The sequence below is a fragment of the Salvelinus sp. IW2-2015 genome, linkage group LG14 (genome assembly GCF_002910315.2).
Source record: "Salvelinus sp. IW2-2015 linkage group LG14, ASM291031v2, whole genome shotgun sequence".
Lineage (NCBI taxonomy): Eukaryota > Metazoa > Chordata > Actinopteri > Salmoniformes > Salmonidae > Salvelinus > Salvelinus sp. IW2-2015.
Window position 1 is genome coordinate 8,110,265 of NC_036854.1, and position 17,362 is coordinate 8,127,626.

General features: G+C 41.5%; 1 protein-coding gene across 3 annotated transcripts; it reads right to left on the bottom strand.

Annotated features, from left to right (window-relative positions):
- Window positions 1–12,921: 12,921 nt before the first annotated feature.
- ostm1 (osteoclastogenesis associated transmembrane protein 1) lies at window positions 12,922–16,736 on the bottom strand. Of its 3 annotated transcripts, XM_024000048.2 has the most exons (7): window positions 16,680–16,715; window positions 16,265–16,465; window positions 15,798–15,912; window positions 15,438–15,535; window positions 15,178–15,291; window positions 13,528–13,693; window positions 12,922–13,080 (listed from the first exon to the last, which is right to left on the bottom strand). In XM_024000048.2, the coding sequence occupies exons 1-7, from the start codon at window positions 16,698–16,700 to the stop codon at window positions 13,025–13,027; spliced, it is 771 nt and encodes a 256-aa protein (XP_023855816.1). In that variant the 5' UTR covers window positions 16,701–16,715; the 3' UTR covers window positions 12,922–13,024. The 3 variants fall into 3 exon arrangements, with proteins under 3 accessions (XP_023855816.1, XP_023855815.1, XP_023855814.1); XM_024000047.2 differs by having other exon boundaries at window positions 15,178–15,288; window positions 16,265–16,736; XM_024000046.2 differs by having other exon boundaries at window positions 16,265–16,736.
- Window positions 16,737–17,362: the final 626 nt, after the last annotated feature.

The window sequence follows — 17,362 nt, forward strand, 5'->3', positions numbered from 1 at the left end:
TCTTTCCATTTACTATAACCAGCATCCTTACCCACTGAGCACCGACCGACAACTGATGTCCATGGACGTTGAAATTTGGTCAGCCTGCCCTGGCCTTGATTTCAACGTCCACAGATGTTGATTTTTGGTCCGGCCCTTGATTTGGCCCAAACATAGACGTCCATCATCGGTTCAGACTTGGTCAAGTCCAGAGCGGACCAAATCTGAACCATTCATAGACTATGTTTCACAAGTTTGGAAAGCACAGTACAGTAGAGTACAGTAAAGCAAAGTAACAAATATTGAGTACAGTATAGTGCAGCACAGTAAAGTTTAAAAATAAAATTGAGTATAGTTCAGTACAGTACAGTCTCGTAATGTACAGTATAGTAGAATAGACTTCAGTACAGTACACAGTATAGCTCACTAGAGTTGAGTACACTAATGTATTGTACTGTATGGAACTCTACTCTACTATACTGTGCTGTACTGTAGGGAACTCAACTCCACTCTATTCTATTGTGCTTTCCGTTACCGCTATTCTGTTACCGGGTGTAGATCCACTTCACTTACTGTAGTTAAATAACCAAAATATATATTTTTTTTAAAGTTTTTCATAGCTGACACACTTGTTTCTGCATACATCTTAAAATATTAATTTGGAGCACATTCTTACATTTTTGGAAAATGTGGTTACATAAAAAACTGAGGGAGATTTTACAGAAAATCTGTTACCAAACTTTGTATCTGCACAGTTCTTCCAGTTTGCATCTGTTTTTGCAAAATGTTCCGTGTAAATTGTTAAAAGTGGTCCTTGTGAGTAGAATTGAATGCTTTGTTAAGGTTTGAAATCAATGGTTTTTATTTGGCATACATTTAAAGTAAAAAATCGGAGTCTAAGCACAATTCCGTTACAGTGGAAATGCCCTAGTTCATAACGTGTCATGAGAGAGAGAGCGAGAGAGCGAGAGAGAGAGCGCGAGAGAGAGCGCGAGAGAGAGAGAGAGAGAGATGGTGAAGGGGCGAGGATTTGGGAGGAATTAGCTGCTGAATAGGGCATGACATTGTTGTGAAGAGGACAGCAATTTAAAAAATAATTTAGCATCAATTGGATTGAAAAATAATCATCAAATGTGAAGGCCAAGTTACAATAAAGACAAGGAGCAGAAATAAATTCTCCTCTCTACTTTCATGAATGAAATTAGCAGTATTGTCTCTCAAGGTTTCTCTTGAGTTTTTTTTCAAGCCTCGGTCACCTTGTGCTTAAGATACCTGGGAGCATAGGATTCTTGTTAGAAAATTATATGTTGAATGAATCACTTTGTGCAACAAATGGGAGAGAGCAACATCACCTTTCCAAAATATGCATTTGCTAGTTATTCAAATTAAATCCAATCGTATTTGTTGTATGCGCCGAATACAACTGCAGTGGCGACCCGTCATTCAGGGCATGTGGGGCTGAGCCCCACATTTTTAGCAAAAAAATAAATAAATACACATTTTGGGGGGGCTTTCCTGTTTTGCATGTTATTTTGGCATTAATACGAGTCACATATCAGTTTGCAAACAATGTAAAAAATATATAAATCATTGAGTTAGTAAAACCGCATACAAACATGGTCACTTTTTTGTTTTTTTGAGTAAGGCAGCTCCAAAATGCAGGTGTTTCAGCCTAGCTCAGTGCTTTCTGTAGTGGTGGGACAAGCCAGCAGAAAATACGGAGCGTTGCGCCGTGATTGGCTCAGTGTTCTGTCACTCATGGGGACACTACATCACCGCCAAGTCTAAGCGTAGAGCTAGAAAATTCAAGCCCCTTTGGTGCTGCCATAGAGTTACATTAGAAGTGCACATCCAAGAAGGCTCAAGGTCATTGGCCACAGTTAAAATGACAACAAATCACATGATATCTACAGTAGCTTTGATTGGACTGATCATGTCAACATCATACTTTCAAAATCTTAACTAGCAGTCATCATCATGAATCAAGTCGACAATCTACTGGCAAATTATTTTTAACCCTAAACAACTGTTAACTCGGAACTGCAAAATCTGATTTTAGTGAGTTCAAGACAACTGGAAACTCGGGAAAAATGAGCTACGACTGGGAAAATACGTTTTGAACTTTCATCCAACTCGGAATTGTAAAACTCTGGTCTCTTTCTAGAGCTACGACCTGAAGATCACTGACATCATCATGATTCAAACTTTTTTTCCCCGAGTTCCCAGTTGTCTAGAAGGCATCAAAAATCCAGAGAATGCCAGACTTTGATGACAAAGTTTGACAACAAAATTTGCCCACGAAGGACTGCCGCGCCACCTTCCTGTTCAAGTGAGCACAGCACAGCACAACAAGGTGAGTCCAAAAATGTCTTCTATTCCGCTGCATAAATGATGTAATATGCCAGGGAGATATGTATACTGTAGCTAAGAAAGTAATACTAAGTGTATGTTGTGTAGTAAACTGTTAGTAGCCCATGTGCCTCACCCTAATAATTTGGTCTATTTTCACCTCTTAATTTCACCTACTGTTCTGACTTGGTGGTGCACATGTTGCCTATAACCTGTTTTTGAGAAATAGAATCATTGAATATTGTAAGAGCTTTTTTTTTTGTCAGCTTATATGCCCCCTTTATTTATCCTACGGTTCTGACTTGGTGTACAGGGAGAACATTGTAAGAATGATCTGAATTTCAAAAGTGCTGGACAAATAATTATATTGACAACGTCCGTCCTAGCTCGCTCATTAATGTTTTAATCAAAATTATGGATCGCATCTTATCCTCTTCTCGTACCCTTATGCAACAGTTTGTACAGTACATCTCAATTGTCAGTAGAAACCACATTTGTTTATGCAAGTCAGCCATATCAGCTATGGTTTTTTTAAAGGTTGAATGAACTGTTTCGCTGCCAGACAAGGTTTCGCTGATAGCCAGGTGTTGGGAATGCTGTTAGGACTCTGCTGTTAGGACAGCTTTATGTAGGCCCTAACAGTTTGTGGGAACCATTTGCCACCGTTAAAGTGCAATTAATGTATTTTTTTAGTGTTGTGTTGTGTAGTGGCTTTGCTGGCATGCATCCCACAGTTTTTTTGCCCCACCAAGATTTGTAGACTTTACCGTGAAATGCTTTCTTATGACCCCTTCCCAACAATGCAGAGTTTAAAAATAGTAACACGAGGAATAAAATAAAATACACAATAATGGAGCCATATACAGGGAGTACCAGCACCAGATCAATGTGCAGAGGTATTAGGTATTTGAGGTAGATAGGTACATGAAGTCAGGGTAAAGTGACTAGGCATCAGCATAGGTAATAATAAGAGTACATTTAAGAACAGGGCCCAGATGCATACATCTTAAATGTTAATTATTTCCCTTACCTACGGCACTTGTTTAAAGGCGTTGCATAGAGCCACTCAAACATTTCCTTTGGCAAGAGCGTAATTTAAGGCATGTAAGGGAGAAAGAGTCTCTGGTTACCATGGAGATGACCTGATTCACTGAATGAACATCTAATCAAAGAGATCGCATTTATTTTGGGAGATCGCAAAATAGAACTTCTACGTTCAAGACAGGATAAACAAATTGATTCAGAAGATAAAACATTTATTTTAGTTACTTCTTTCTCAACTTGTTTCTATTACTTTCTAGTATGTCAAGATAACTTACAGAATAGGTAGCTAGCTAGCCAGCTAGCTTTGGAGACATGGATTGTGCACCTTCCATTGTTAGTTACCTAGCTAGTTAGCTGGTGGATGTTTTCCTTTTGAAACCAGGGCAGAGGAAAGCAATATTCACCTCTACAAATGCTGTTTACATTGACATCCATACTGAATGAAGCACTTAAGGGACTTCATGGGCACATTTCACTTTTTCACTTAATGGGGAAATTCGCCTTAAAATGGTTTGTGCAGCTGACTTAAAGTGAAGGAAACTTACATGTGCAGCAAAAAAATATATTTTTAAACTGTTTTTGCTATGTCATTATGGGGTATTGTGTGTAGATTGATGAGGAAAAAAATTTTTTCAACCATTTTTGAATAAGGCTGTAACGTAACAAAGTGTGGGAAAAGGATATGGGTCTGAATACTTTCCAAATGCACTGTATAGTCTAGTGAATGTCCATATATATATATGTTTATATAACCTTTATTTAAACTAGGTAAGTCAGTTAAGAACAAATTCTTATTTACAATGATGGCCTACCCCAGCCAAACCCTAACCCGGACGACGCTGGGCCAATTGTGCACCGCCCTATGGGACTCCCAATCAAAGCCGGTTGTGATACAGCCTGGAATCGAACCAGGGTCTGTAGTGACGCCTCTAGCACTGAGATGCAGTGCTTTAGACTGCTGCCGCACTCGAGCGTATAGTAAATGTGTGTAGGGTCAGTGCAAGATAAAGCAGCCAGGTCACCCTTGAAACAAATCAGTATTCAACGTCCATCCATGTCTAAGGATGACAGGAGATGACATGGCAACCAGCCACTAGGGGCAACAGTGAGCGTTGTTACCTTCAAGTAGGTTTGGGTTTTGATAGGGCTTTGTGGATGTTGAAGGCAGATGGGTGTAAGCATCTGCCTCTGTTGCATGTTCGAATCCAGTGATAGTTGTTTTTGCAATTTTTGTTAACCCTTACCGTAAACATTTGGAGTTAATGCCTGAACTTAACCATAAGCACTTTTACATTTGGAACAACTTAGAAATGTTATGTTTGAGAAACATGGATGAACGTCTAATTCTGACGTGAGACTGTTTGAGCTTGTTGAGATAGAGTTAGTGCAGATAGTTTGGGTACCATTAATAATTTACTATTTAGTAGTCAGGCTATTTAGCAGTCTGACTTGAAGGTAAAAGCTGTCTCGGAGCCTGTTGGTCCGAGAGCCGATGCTCTGGTACCGTTCGACGGTAGCAGAGTGAACAGTGCTTGGGTGGCAATATTCAGTAATAATAATAGTGTAATATGGTGTATACAGAAGCAAAAGGAGTTCCCAGAAATCAAACAGATAGCTACATAGATTACATACTAATACCCCACTGTTTGGTTAATAAAGATTAGGCCTACTTGACCAATGGACCCAGTCCGGCAGTCCCTACCCAGATGCAGAACCCGTGTTTCTCTGTTGTTCCATCATGTTGGTCCCTAGCCTCTACCTCTGGTCCCTGTGTTGTTCCTCAGCTTCCAGAGTTGATCAGGGTCAACCAACAATTCACACATTACGAAAGCAGAGAGCTCTGATGAGTGAAATGTAAGCCTCAATAAGTCTTATTTACTTCCTTTGTTAATGGTTACCGGTTATAGCAGGGACCATTCTTCCGTAGGGTACACACACACAGAACATCTAACTTTCATGGCACTCTTCATATCTTTATGTCCCTAACAGTGGATTGAAGATCTGTTTAAACTTCAGTCTTAATTTATCTTGTGCAAAAGGTTAACATAAGAAACAGAAACACTGTCATCCAAAAATCACCTGCAGTGGAAGGTCAATGCCAAATTAACTATTGTGTTCAACCTACTAGTGTTCAACCTACCCAATTGGTCAGAAAGAGGTCAGGGAGTTAATAAAAGCTATAGGGGAAAATAGAGTCGGTTTACAGAATCGTATTCATTTATCTCAGATAAACTTGTCGCTTACTGCAGAATTCTTTTCACAGTCAATTCCTATCAAAGCTCATTGGGAAGGGATTATAAATTGGCCCGAAGGGAATTCTGCCCTGTAGGAATATAACATGCCCAATGTGGCATTGCATCAATGTTGTGGCTGACCTCAGTGTCGTGGCTGTCCCCAGGCTGACCTCAGTGCTGCACTAGTATAAGCCTTTATGTCAGAAGGGTTGTCATCAATGTTCTGAATGGAAAGTTAGTTTTCTTTAACAATTAAAACTTTAAAAGTTGTAGGCCTACTTTCATGAAATAGAGCATGATCATCTTGTAGCCGTAGACACACACAAGTCAGTGATGTAGGCCTACGCTGCATAAAAAATAATAAATACACTACCAGTCAAAAGACAGAGTTTGAGAGGATCTGCAGGGAAGAATGGGAGAAACTCCCCAAATACAGGTGTGCCAAGCTTATAGTGTCATACCCAAGAGGCTGTAATCGCTGCCAAAGGTGCTTCAACAATGTACTGAGTAAAGGGTCTGAATACTTATGCAAATGTTATATTTTAGTATTTTTTTATTTGATAAATTAGCAAAAATTCTTAACCTGTTTTTGATTTGTCATTATGGGGTATTGTGTTTAGATTAATGAGTGTCACGACTTCCGCCGAAGTCGGCTCCTCTCCTTGTTCGAGCGGCATTCGACGTCACCAGCTTTCTAGCCATCGCCGCTCCATTTTTCATGTATCCATTTGTTTTGTCTTGTTCCCTGCACACCTGGTTTTCATTCCCCAATCAATCTACATGTATTTATTCCTCTGTTCCCCATCATGTCTTTGTGTAAGATTGTTTGTGTTACGTGTGTATTGTTGACACGCCAGACTGGCTTGTTTTTTCCGTGTTATTTTTCACAAAGATGTTTATTGTTAAACATAATTCTTGTGACTGTTTTGCGCATTTTGCACTTTTGCCTAAATAAAGTGTGCGCCTGTTCACAAATCTCTGCTCTACTGCACCTGACTTCGCTACCAGTACGCACACATCTGACAATGAGGGGAATAAACGATTTAATCCATTTAAGAATAAGGCTGTAACGTAAGAAAATGTGGGAAAAATGAATGCACTATATAGTGAATGCACTATATAATGCCTTCAGAAAGTATTCACACCCCACGACTTATTCCACATTTTGTTGTGTTACAACCTACATGGATTAAATATACTGAACAAAAACATAAATGCAACAATGTCAATGATTTTACTGATTTACAGTTCATATAAGGAAATCTGTCAATCAAAATAAATACATTTGGCCCTAATCCATGGATTTCATATGACGGCAGGGGTGCAGCCATGGGTGGGGCCTGGGAGGGCATAGGCCCAGCCACTGGGGTGCCAGGTCCAGCCGATCAGAATACATTTTTCCCCACAAAAGTTTTAAGTTCACATGCACAAGTACAGTGAAATTACTTTCTTGCAAACTCAAAACCCAACAATGCAATAATCAATAACAATGTATTACTAGAAAAAAAACACGAGAAATTGGAATAATAAAAATGAAATACACAATAAAGCAAATAAGTAAGCATACTATATACAAGAAATATATTTTTTTAAAGTTGGTTCCAATACCATATTTACAATGGGCAGGAATACTGGAGTGATGGACGATGATACACTGCATGACCAAAAGTATGTTGACACCTGCTCGTCGAACATCTCATTCCAAAATCATGGGCATTAATATGGAGTTAGTCCCCCCCCTCCCTCCCCTTTGCTGCTATAATAGCCTCCACTCTTCTGGGAAGGCTTTCCACTAGATGTTGGAACATTGCTGCAGGGACTCAGTCAAAAGAGCATTAGCGAGGTCGGGCACAGATGTTGGGCGTTCCAATTCATCCCAAAGGTGTTCAATGGGGTTGAGGTCAGGGCTCTGTGCAGGCTAGTCAAGTTTTTCCACACCGATCTCGACAAACGTTTTCTGTATGGACCTCGTTTTGTGCACTGTGGCATTGTCATGCTGAAACAGGAAAAAGCCTTCCCCAAACTGTTGCCACAAAGTTGGAAGCACAGAATTGTCTAGAATGTCACTGTATGCTGTAGCTTTAAGATTTCCCTTCACTGGAATTAAGGGTCCTAGCCTAAGCCATGAAAAACAGCCACAGACCATTATTCCTTCTCCACCAAACTTTACAGTTGGCACTATGCATTCGGGCAGGTAGCGTTCTCCTGGCATCCGCCAAACCCACATTCGTTCCTCAGACTGCCAGATGGTGAATTGTAATCACTCCAGAGAACTCGGTACTCAGTGTTGCAACCAAGGACAGGTGACTTTTACGCACTACACGTTTCTGCACTTGGCGGTCCCATTGTGTGAGCTTGTGCGGCCTACCACTTTGCAGCTGAGGAGTTGTTGCTCCGAGATGTTACCTCTTAACAATAACGGCACTTACAGTTGACCGGGGCAGCTCTAGCAGCGCATAAGTTTGACAAACTGACTTGTTGGAAAGGTCCTATGACAGTGCCACGTTGAAAGTCACTGAGCTCTTCAGTAAGGCCATTCTACTACCAATGCTTGTCTATGGAGATTGCATGGCTGTGTGCTCGATTTTATACACCTGTCAGCAATGGGAGTGGCTGAAATAGCCGAATCCACTAATTTGAACAAGCTCCTCTATGGAAATGGGAGAACCTTCCAGAAGGACAACCATCTCTGCAGCACTACACCAATCAACATATTATTTTTTATATATAGGGTATGTATAGGGGTAAAGGGACTAGGCAACAGGATATAACATAAACAGAGTAGCGGCAGCTTGTATGTGAGTGGGTGTGCAGGTGTGTAAAGTCAGTATAAATGTATTTGCATATTATGTGTGAGTGAGAAAATGATGGAGTGAGTGTTTGTGTGTGTGTTGGAGTGACAGTGTGTAGGACCCTGTGAGTGTGCATAGAGAACAATTGAAATAAAGGGTCAATAAAAATACAAGGTTAACTCAGTCTGTGTAGCTAATTTGTTAGCTATTTATCAGTCGTATTGCTTGAGGATAGAAGCTGTTCAAGAGCCAGCAGAAGTGAAAATAGTCTATGGCTTGTGTGGTTGGAGCCTTTAACAATTTTCCAGGCATTCTTTTCTCACCGCCTGATATAGAGGTCCTGGATTGCAGGGAGCTCGGCCCAGTGACATACTGGGCTGTCCGCACATCCCTCTGTGGCGCCATGCGATCGAGGGCAGTGCTATTGCCATACCAAACAGTGATGCAGCCAGTCAATATGCTCTCAATGATACAGCTTTAGAACCTTTTGAGGATTTGGGCTTTATTACAGACACAAATACTCCTCAGTTTCAACAGCTGTCCGGGTTGCTGGTCTCAGACAATCCCGCAGGTGAAGAAGCCGGATGTGGAGGTCCTTGGCTGGCGTGGTTACACGTGGTCTGCGGTTGTGAGGCTGGTTGGAAGTACTGCCAAATTCTCTAAAATGGCGTTGGAGGCAGCTTATGGTAAAGAAATTAGCATTACATTGGCTGGCAACAGCTCTGGTGGATATTCCTGAAGTCCGCATGCCAATTTCACACTCCCTCAAAACTTGGGATATCTGTGGCATTATGTAACAAAACTGCACATTTTAGAGTGGCCTTTTATTGTCCCCAGCACAAGGTGCACCTGTGTAAAAATCATGCCGATTAATCAGTTTACTGATATACCACACCTGTCAGGTGGATGGATTATCTTGGCAAAGGAGAAATGCTCACTAACAGGGATGTGAACATATTTCTTCACGAAATTTGAGATAAATAAGCTTTTTGTGTGTGTGGAAAATTTCTGGGACCTTTTATTTCAGCTCAACATGGGACCAACACTTTACATGTTGCATGTATATATATTTTTCACCCATCTACACCCGATACCCAATGAAGAAGTGAAAACATGTTTTTAGCTATTTTTGCAAATGTATTAAATGAAATACAGAAATGTCTACTTTACATAAGTATTCAGACTCATGAGTCAATACTTGTTAGAATCACATTTAGCAGAGTCTCTAAGAGCTTTGCACACCTGATTTTAGCCCATTATTCTTTTCAGAATTCTTCAAGCTCTGTCGAATTGTTTTGTGATCATTGCTAGACAACCATTTAAGTCTTGCCATAGATTTTAAACAGATTTAAGTCAAAAGTATAACTCAGGATCATCCAGTCTTCTCGGTAAACAACTCCAGTATATATTTGGCCTTGTGTTTTAGGTTATTGTTATTTCAGCTTTTCCATCGTTTTCTCCATCACGTGGCGACCTCCGGTTCACTTGCTTTCTCCATAACGACTCAGGAGTTCCATGACTTTCAGCCCCGCTTAATGAAGAACCCGGTGTGCCTAAGAAAAGCCACGGGGCTTAACGGAATCAAAGCTGACATTCTCGAGCTCCGGACTCCGCAAGAGCCGCTCAACGCGTTGTGCAGTTCCGAGAGAGCGAGTGAAAGGCCACGTTTCAGCTGTTCTGCAGGCGCAACGCGATCATATGATTCAGCATAGTCAGGGGCTGAACAGTAATGCTATTACAACCAGTGTGATAGGCAGTGGTGGCTGCACTCCATAAGACCAAAAAGCCAAGGGAGTTTAAACGGATGTGTTGCTGCGATTATTCGGCCAAATAGGCCTATCTTTATCCCACATCTAGATAAGCTGCTAATGACGGAGGTAAAGCGATCTCGTTGCAATCCAACGAAAAGGCCACGCAACCCTAAAAACAAGGGGTCTGCCTTGTGAGAAGAAATAGCTTTTTATCCAGAACAAGAAATAGGCATAATGAAACAGCAGATCAAAAATCAACAGAGCACCGTGCCAGGAATGCCCATAGTTGAAAAACAGTGACTAGTCTACATATCACAAATTTAGGCTATATGAGGAAAACGTTTTGTTACAAACACGAACATCATTTAAGACATGGTGTTAATAATGGGTTTGAGTCTAAGGGGCTGAGCTTCTAAGCTAACATATGGAATTGCCAATATGGTCATACCAAAGATCATTAAGCTATTGGATTTTGAATTTTAGGACCCCTTCATGTATAAAAAAATGTCATATTTGATGAAAGATTGAATTAGGCTTTACTGCCATTGGTCAATAGAAACACATTGAATAACAGATTAATGCATGGCAAAACAGATAGTAAAATATTAATAATCAAAAGGAAGTATGTTTTGAAGTGTCTGTTCTATATCTGAGACAAGAAAGCTCAGGATGACACATATACCTTTTACGTGGAAATGCCCCATACACTTCCATACATTTTTCGTTGCGGAAGGCCGACATCCGCCGATGCTTGTAAAAAAAAAAAATGTTTTAATGAGATTGATGGGATTATTTGTGTTATGCTAATTCGATTTATATGAATCTAGTGGAAAACGTAACAAGCCCAATGGAAAAGTAGCATATCTAGGGTTTTGCGTGACAAATTAATTGTATCTGACAGTGATTCTGCAAAGTAGGCCTAAAGCATGCTGTACAATTTTTGAAGTGCTACAAGAGAGGGATTTTACACCTGTAACAAAGTAAGTTACTATTAACACATCTAAAAAAAACTAGCAAAAGTAGTTGGCAGTGTTTTTGGTCAGCAAAAACCCTATTGCAGCTGAAATAGGCCTAGTTTGTTAAATGTATCTTTAAGCAAAAGGGAAGCCACTTCTATAAGGCAAATATACAGGTACATAATTACAACAAATTGCATCTATTGCCACAAACTACTCACATTATCAAATATAACAAAAACACAAATATAACACAAAAAAACAAGTCCAGCATGTGATAACCAGTGGGAAAGGACAAAGACATTAACAGCTCTGTGCAACAAAAAAAACAAATAGGATTGAAAGAGCTGGCTCACTCTGCCTTCTGTGATATCATGGAGTGCTTTCACCTTGCTGTTTAAAAAATAAACATTTATTTTAAAAATGTCTCTCCATCTCAGCTGTCATCCACTTTTACACGGCAGGCATACATCACAACTAATAGACATAAAGTGCTTTCTGCCTGTCTGTCGTCTGTCTTTCACAGCAGAGTTACATCCAGTCACACAAACAAAATAATAATGCAAACAAAAATATACTTCAACTACCCATTACTGATAAATCAGTAGTCATCATGGTGCATCTCCAGACTGTCTTTCATTGTAGAAGCAATGGGTGAGGTGGGGCTACAAATTTCATTTCAGCAAAAATAAAATTAAAACATATATATTTTAAAAAGGATTGGTATACTCTCCCACAGGGGGCGCTCATTACGTGAATTCTGTTGCAAAACGTTTTGCAACAGAAACCGTTTACGCCAATCGGAAAATGTTTTGCAATGAAAACAAAGTTTATATTGGACAAATTCAGGTAGGTCCCTCCCAGTTCCATTCAATTTGCTCCCGTTTGGTTCTTAAACGGTTTCTGTTGCAAGACGTAATGAATACACCCCTGGCTGAAACCACAGCCATAGATGAAATGACATGTTTCATTTGCATCCAGGTGCGGTTTTGGACAACAAAGATCCTTCCTCTTTGTCTGGTACGGAAATTGTAATTTCCGCTCCTGAGTGGCGCAGCGGTCTAAGGCACTGCATCTCAGTGCAAGAGGCATCATTCACTACAGTCCCTGGTTCGAATCCAGGGACGTGATTAGGTGTCCCATAGGGCAGCGCACAATTGGCCCAACGTCGTCCGGTTTCGGCCGGGGTAGGCAGTCATTGTAAATAAGAATTTGTTCTTAACTGACTTGCCTAGTTAAATAAAGGTTCAATTTATAACTTTTTTTTAAATTTGTCTCGCAGAGAAATTGTAAGCTCTGCTAGTAAGGTGCTAGAGTTCAATCAGACAGGTCTAGAGGTAATTTATGATATAAGAGCCCTCAAAACCCCACAAGGTACTGATGGACTCTAGACATCCTCTTTATCAGGAATTTTAGCTTCTCTGCTCGAGGAGACGTTACAGGAAACCAAAGGAATAGAGCCAAATTATCCTTTGTCCAAGCGGTAGTAAGGCTCCTGAATGTTTAAACCACAAGTAGGAGCATCGGGCTGGCCTATCAGAGGAGGCTGCTGAGGGGAGGACGGCTCATAATAGTGGCTGGAACGGAGTCAATGGAATGGCATCGAACACATGGAAACCATGTATTTGATACCATTCCACCTATTCCGCTCCAGCCATTACCACAAGCCCATCCTCCCCATTTAAGGTGCCACCAACCTCCTGTGTGGCCTATATCTAACATTGTAGTTGACAGTGTGTTCTGTTGTCTATAGTGTATGGATGATCATTGATCACTCATGAACTGTACTTTTCTACCTGTATTTATTGTCTGTATACTGTATGTACTTTGTCTATTGTTGATTATATGTTTATGTATGCAGAGAGCGACAACCAAAATTTCCCCACGGGGATAATAAAGTCATTATCTGATCTCTCTCCTCAGCTGAACTTGTCCTGGATGTTAATGAAGCTGGGGTTGGACTTGGCTCGTTTGGCTGGAGAGGAAAAAGAGTAACTGTTACCCACCACACAACATTTAGTCTAAAACCGTTGCTTCACCATTATGCCACGCGTCAAATAAACAACGTAATGTCTTGCTCTTCGACTCCCTGGCCTAGATCATTAGTTGGCCTAAACCCACTATTTACAAGGACACCATTAAACCTCTCTCCTCCCCCACTCCCAACCCTTAAGAAGAACTCCCTCACCCCTCCTTTACAAGTCCACATTATTTGGGACACTCCTACCTCCCCTATGATACAATCTCTATAAACCAGGAACATGCATTCAGGAGACACCCTGGCTTCCATACATACTTCACTTGAAAAATCTGTGACCACCCCTCCCCAGCATACATCCTCCCACCCCCACACACCCCCCTGCAACCAACCCGTCAAAGAATCTCTCCGCGCAACAATGGGTGAATTAAGCTGGTTACTCACGGTGTATGAGCTTGCGTTTCTTTTGTTCCGAGTGAAGGAAGCTGCTCAAGTAGAAGATGATGGGCAGAAAGAGCATGAAGCTGGACACGGCGATGACAGGAACAGTCTCCGCCCGGGGGAAAGAACAATTGAAATCCTTGCTCCACAGTATGCGGGTCATATTCATCTGAAACAAGACAAGATCCTCCCCCACAATCAACACAACAACACAGGAGCTTAAATAAATACAAAAAGGGGACACCGTCTCTCTCGTCTATTTGTGTCTCTTTTCTATCCATCTGACTCCCTTGCTCCATGTCTGGCCTTCTGTCCCTAGTGCCTTCTAGTTTCTACGTCACCTCCTTTGAAACTCACTGGCACTACCAGAACTGGGGTACATCCCAATAATCTCGCCTTGTGCACCTGTTCACTACTCCCCACAAGTTTAAAAGCATTGGATTGATGTTGGCATGGGCTAGATGGGAGTTTCCATACCAGTCATTTCCTTTCAAATCCATGTAGGGAAGTGAACAAGTGCACACTTCGGGAGAAAGAGAGAATTGGGATGCAACCCTGGTGACGTCGCTCTCCATTTCTTTCTCAGTGGCTGCGTTTACACAGGCAGCCCAATTCTGATCTTTCGCTCAATTATTGGCAAAAGATCTGATTAGTCAAAAGACTAACTAGTGGCAGAAAAAAAATCTGAATTAGGCTGCCTGTGTAAACGCAGCATAACAGTCCCCTAGGGGGTGCTGTTTCACATCTTCCACATTTCTATCAGTAGTGCTCTCACTGAGGTGGGGAGCATTGCTAAACTTTACATTCTGAAATGTATTCTGCACTAGTGCGAAAACAAATTTCTACCAGTGGTCCTCTGTAGCTCAGTTGGTAGAGCATGGCACTTGCAACGCCAGGATAGTGGGTTCACTTCCCAGGACCACCCATACGTAAAATGTATGCACGCATGCCTTTAAATCTCTTTAGTTTTTTTTTTTACTCTGAAAAATAGCATTTACTACAATATTACCACAAATAGCACGAAAAGCTTTGTGTGACACAGGGTCATATTAATCTGAAAACAAGATCCCCCCAACCATCAACACAGGAGGCATTTCCTTGTTTTTCCTTGTGTAACGGATTTGAAATGGCTAGCTAGTTAGCGGTGGTGCGCGCTAATAGCGTTTCAATCGGTTACGTCACTCGCTTTGAGACCTTGAAGTAGTGGTTCCCCTTGCTCTGCAAGGGCCGCGGATTTTGTGGAGCGATGGGTAACGACGCTTCGTGGGTGACTGTTGTTGATGTGTGCAGAGGGTCCCTGGTTCGCGCCCGGGGCGAGGGGACGGACTAAAGTTATACTGTTACACTTGTTTTGTCCCTGTCTCTTTTCCTACCGTGTCAGACAAAGTTTGAGTACCATATGCGACAAAAGTTTTGCATCTTATGCATACTGCCTTGTTGCAAGTCAGACATATTTTTTTAGTGCCAACCTCTGTTTGGCACTCCACCCATGCAACATGTCACTAGTTTCCATCTAGACTATCATACCCCACTCCTTTTCATCGTCTTTCTGAGGAGAACTTTACCAGGCACATGGGACGCCTGGGCTTCCAAGGCTAACATGAATGACAAAGCGCAAGTCGTAACGACAACCTGTGGCTGTGAAATACATACAGAGTCCTCGATGTCGATGCAGAGGGTGTGATTCTTCTCCATGCGGCTGTACAGCTCATTCAGTCCTCTGTATGTGGCCTTACATTCCGTACAAAGCTCTGAGTGGTTACCCTGCTAAATCACACAAAGTGGAAACAGTTCAGTTATAAACTTCATATCAGAACTTAACTTTATACTCCCCTCTCCCTCCCTAGTGGCTTTAGATGGGTTTTAGTACCGATTAGATTTTAAAATCTCTTTGACCTACAATAGGGACCCACCTTCTGGTACTTCTCGAAGCAGCTGAGGGACTGGTTCAGATTTTCCATGAAGTAAAGGGTGTCATTGGTCAGGCTGTGGTCTCTCAGGCTTACACAACCTTAGAGACAGGAAGTCATATCATTCCGAAATCATGAACCATGGAAGGGTTAAAGATCAAACTTATAAACTTATATATTCTGCCTCCTGGCTTTCACATAGCAATTATTTTCATAGCATCGATCACAAAGGAAAGGAGGCAAGGAGAGGAAGTAAAAAACGTATTGAGCCACAGCAAATAGCAAAGCTAATGATATATACAGGAGTACATGGAGTATCAGCATATAACTAAATGTGTTGATAATACTAAGCAGTCCACCTACGGTTACATTCTGAAGCGGTCCAGATGTCCTCCAGGTTACTGTAGAGCAGGAACACCAACATCAGCCTATCAGAACGCAGTAGGCTGTCTCTGCAGCTCACATTCCCCGGGCCCATCTGGAAACAGACACACAAGCGGTCTCACTGAGGGTGTTCAAAACCTAGAGATTATTTGATCTCAATTGTGGCAACAGTAAGGCATGGTTTGTGTCCTCCTAGTCACTGAGCATGTTTATTTATCATTAGTTTCCTATTCATTGTTTCCTGAATAACTAGTCTTGTGATTTTCAATTTCCCCTACTATCCACTGGCGTAGGCTACTAGCAAGTCACAAGACATGACGCATGTGACCATGGCACACCAATTAGCCCGCAGCACAGGGCAAAAACATGGCGATGCATAATCTAAATAAAAACTGAATGACAAACTCAGAGAAAACCACGGAAAAACACAAATGTTTTCACGCTACCTGGTCTGATATGTTTTTGTAGATTTCCATAAGGTTGCCGTAGGTGCCATAACAGTTTTGGCACACTTTGACAGGGCGCGCGGCGGACACCAAACAATTCACATACGTTGAATATCGCTGCCCAAAGATAGCCAGCAGCGCGACGCAGTAATCGCTGACCTCCAGATCTTCTGGAAACGCCGACAACAGGTTGAGAGAGAACTGTGAACGGAGACTGGGGTGAAACACAGGCGACTGAGGCACCACTGCCGCGGCGAGTTGCCTCAAGCCGCTTGCGCTCAGCTCTGAACCCGGGATGGTGGTGTTTACAGCGACAACAGACGTTTGAGCATTGGCGTAATATATCAACGCTATCAATAACGCACCCACCTGAACAATAAACATGTTTGTGAAATAGGGAAGTTTTAAGAAGCACCTTCCAAAGCTCACACTTCATAACAGTCCATCACTTCCTGTTCCTGTCTGCTTACTACTGTGGTCATGTGATAATGAGGATCTCGAGAGAACTGGATGGGAGGAAACGCTTTACTGTGCTGATTTGGAATGTTATTCCGAAACCAGTAATTTTTTCAACATACTCGATTAAGCAATATCAACTGATTGTAGAACTGTAATTGTATCATTTTGCAGTGATCACATGCATGTGTTATACTGTAGCGAACTTTGTAACCCTCTTTCTGGCTCTCAGATTAGTTTCTCTGCTGTGCTAAATAAGGTCAATGTCAAGGTGGCTATTTGGAGATCAGAGAAGACATGATCACCTTTAGTGGCCCCTTACTGGATTGGAGAAGGATTCTGCTCCTCTCAAAACACAAACACCAACACAACACACACTTACACACAAAACGCACCGGCATCCAGCAAGTCACCTGCTTTTCCTGATATTGGGTAATTTTGCCAATTGGGTCTTTGATTGCTTATTTTATGCTTCAAATTAGTGAAATATTATAATGTTCCTTTAGACAAAATAAATAACTAATATATATATATATATATAGTATATGCATAAAAAGTGTGTGTGAGTGAGAGAGAGAGAGAGAGAGANGAGAGAGAGAGAGAGAGAGAGAGAGAGAGAGAGAGAGAGAGAGAGAGAGAGAG

Coding starts and splice junctions, on each gene's coding strand:
- ostm1 (XM_024000046.2), bottom strand. CDS start 16,648: ATGTTTATTGTTCAGGTGGGTGCGTTATTGATAGCGTTGATATATTAC. Junction 15,536..15,797: donor GACCGCTTCAGAATGTAACC/GTAGGTGGACTG, acceptor CCTGTCTCTAAG/GTTGTGTAAGCCTGAGAGAC. Junction 13,081..13,527: donor GAAACGCAAGCTCATACACC/GTGAGTAACCAG, acceptor TTTCCTCTCCAG/CCAAACGAGCCAAGTCCAAC.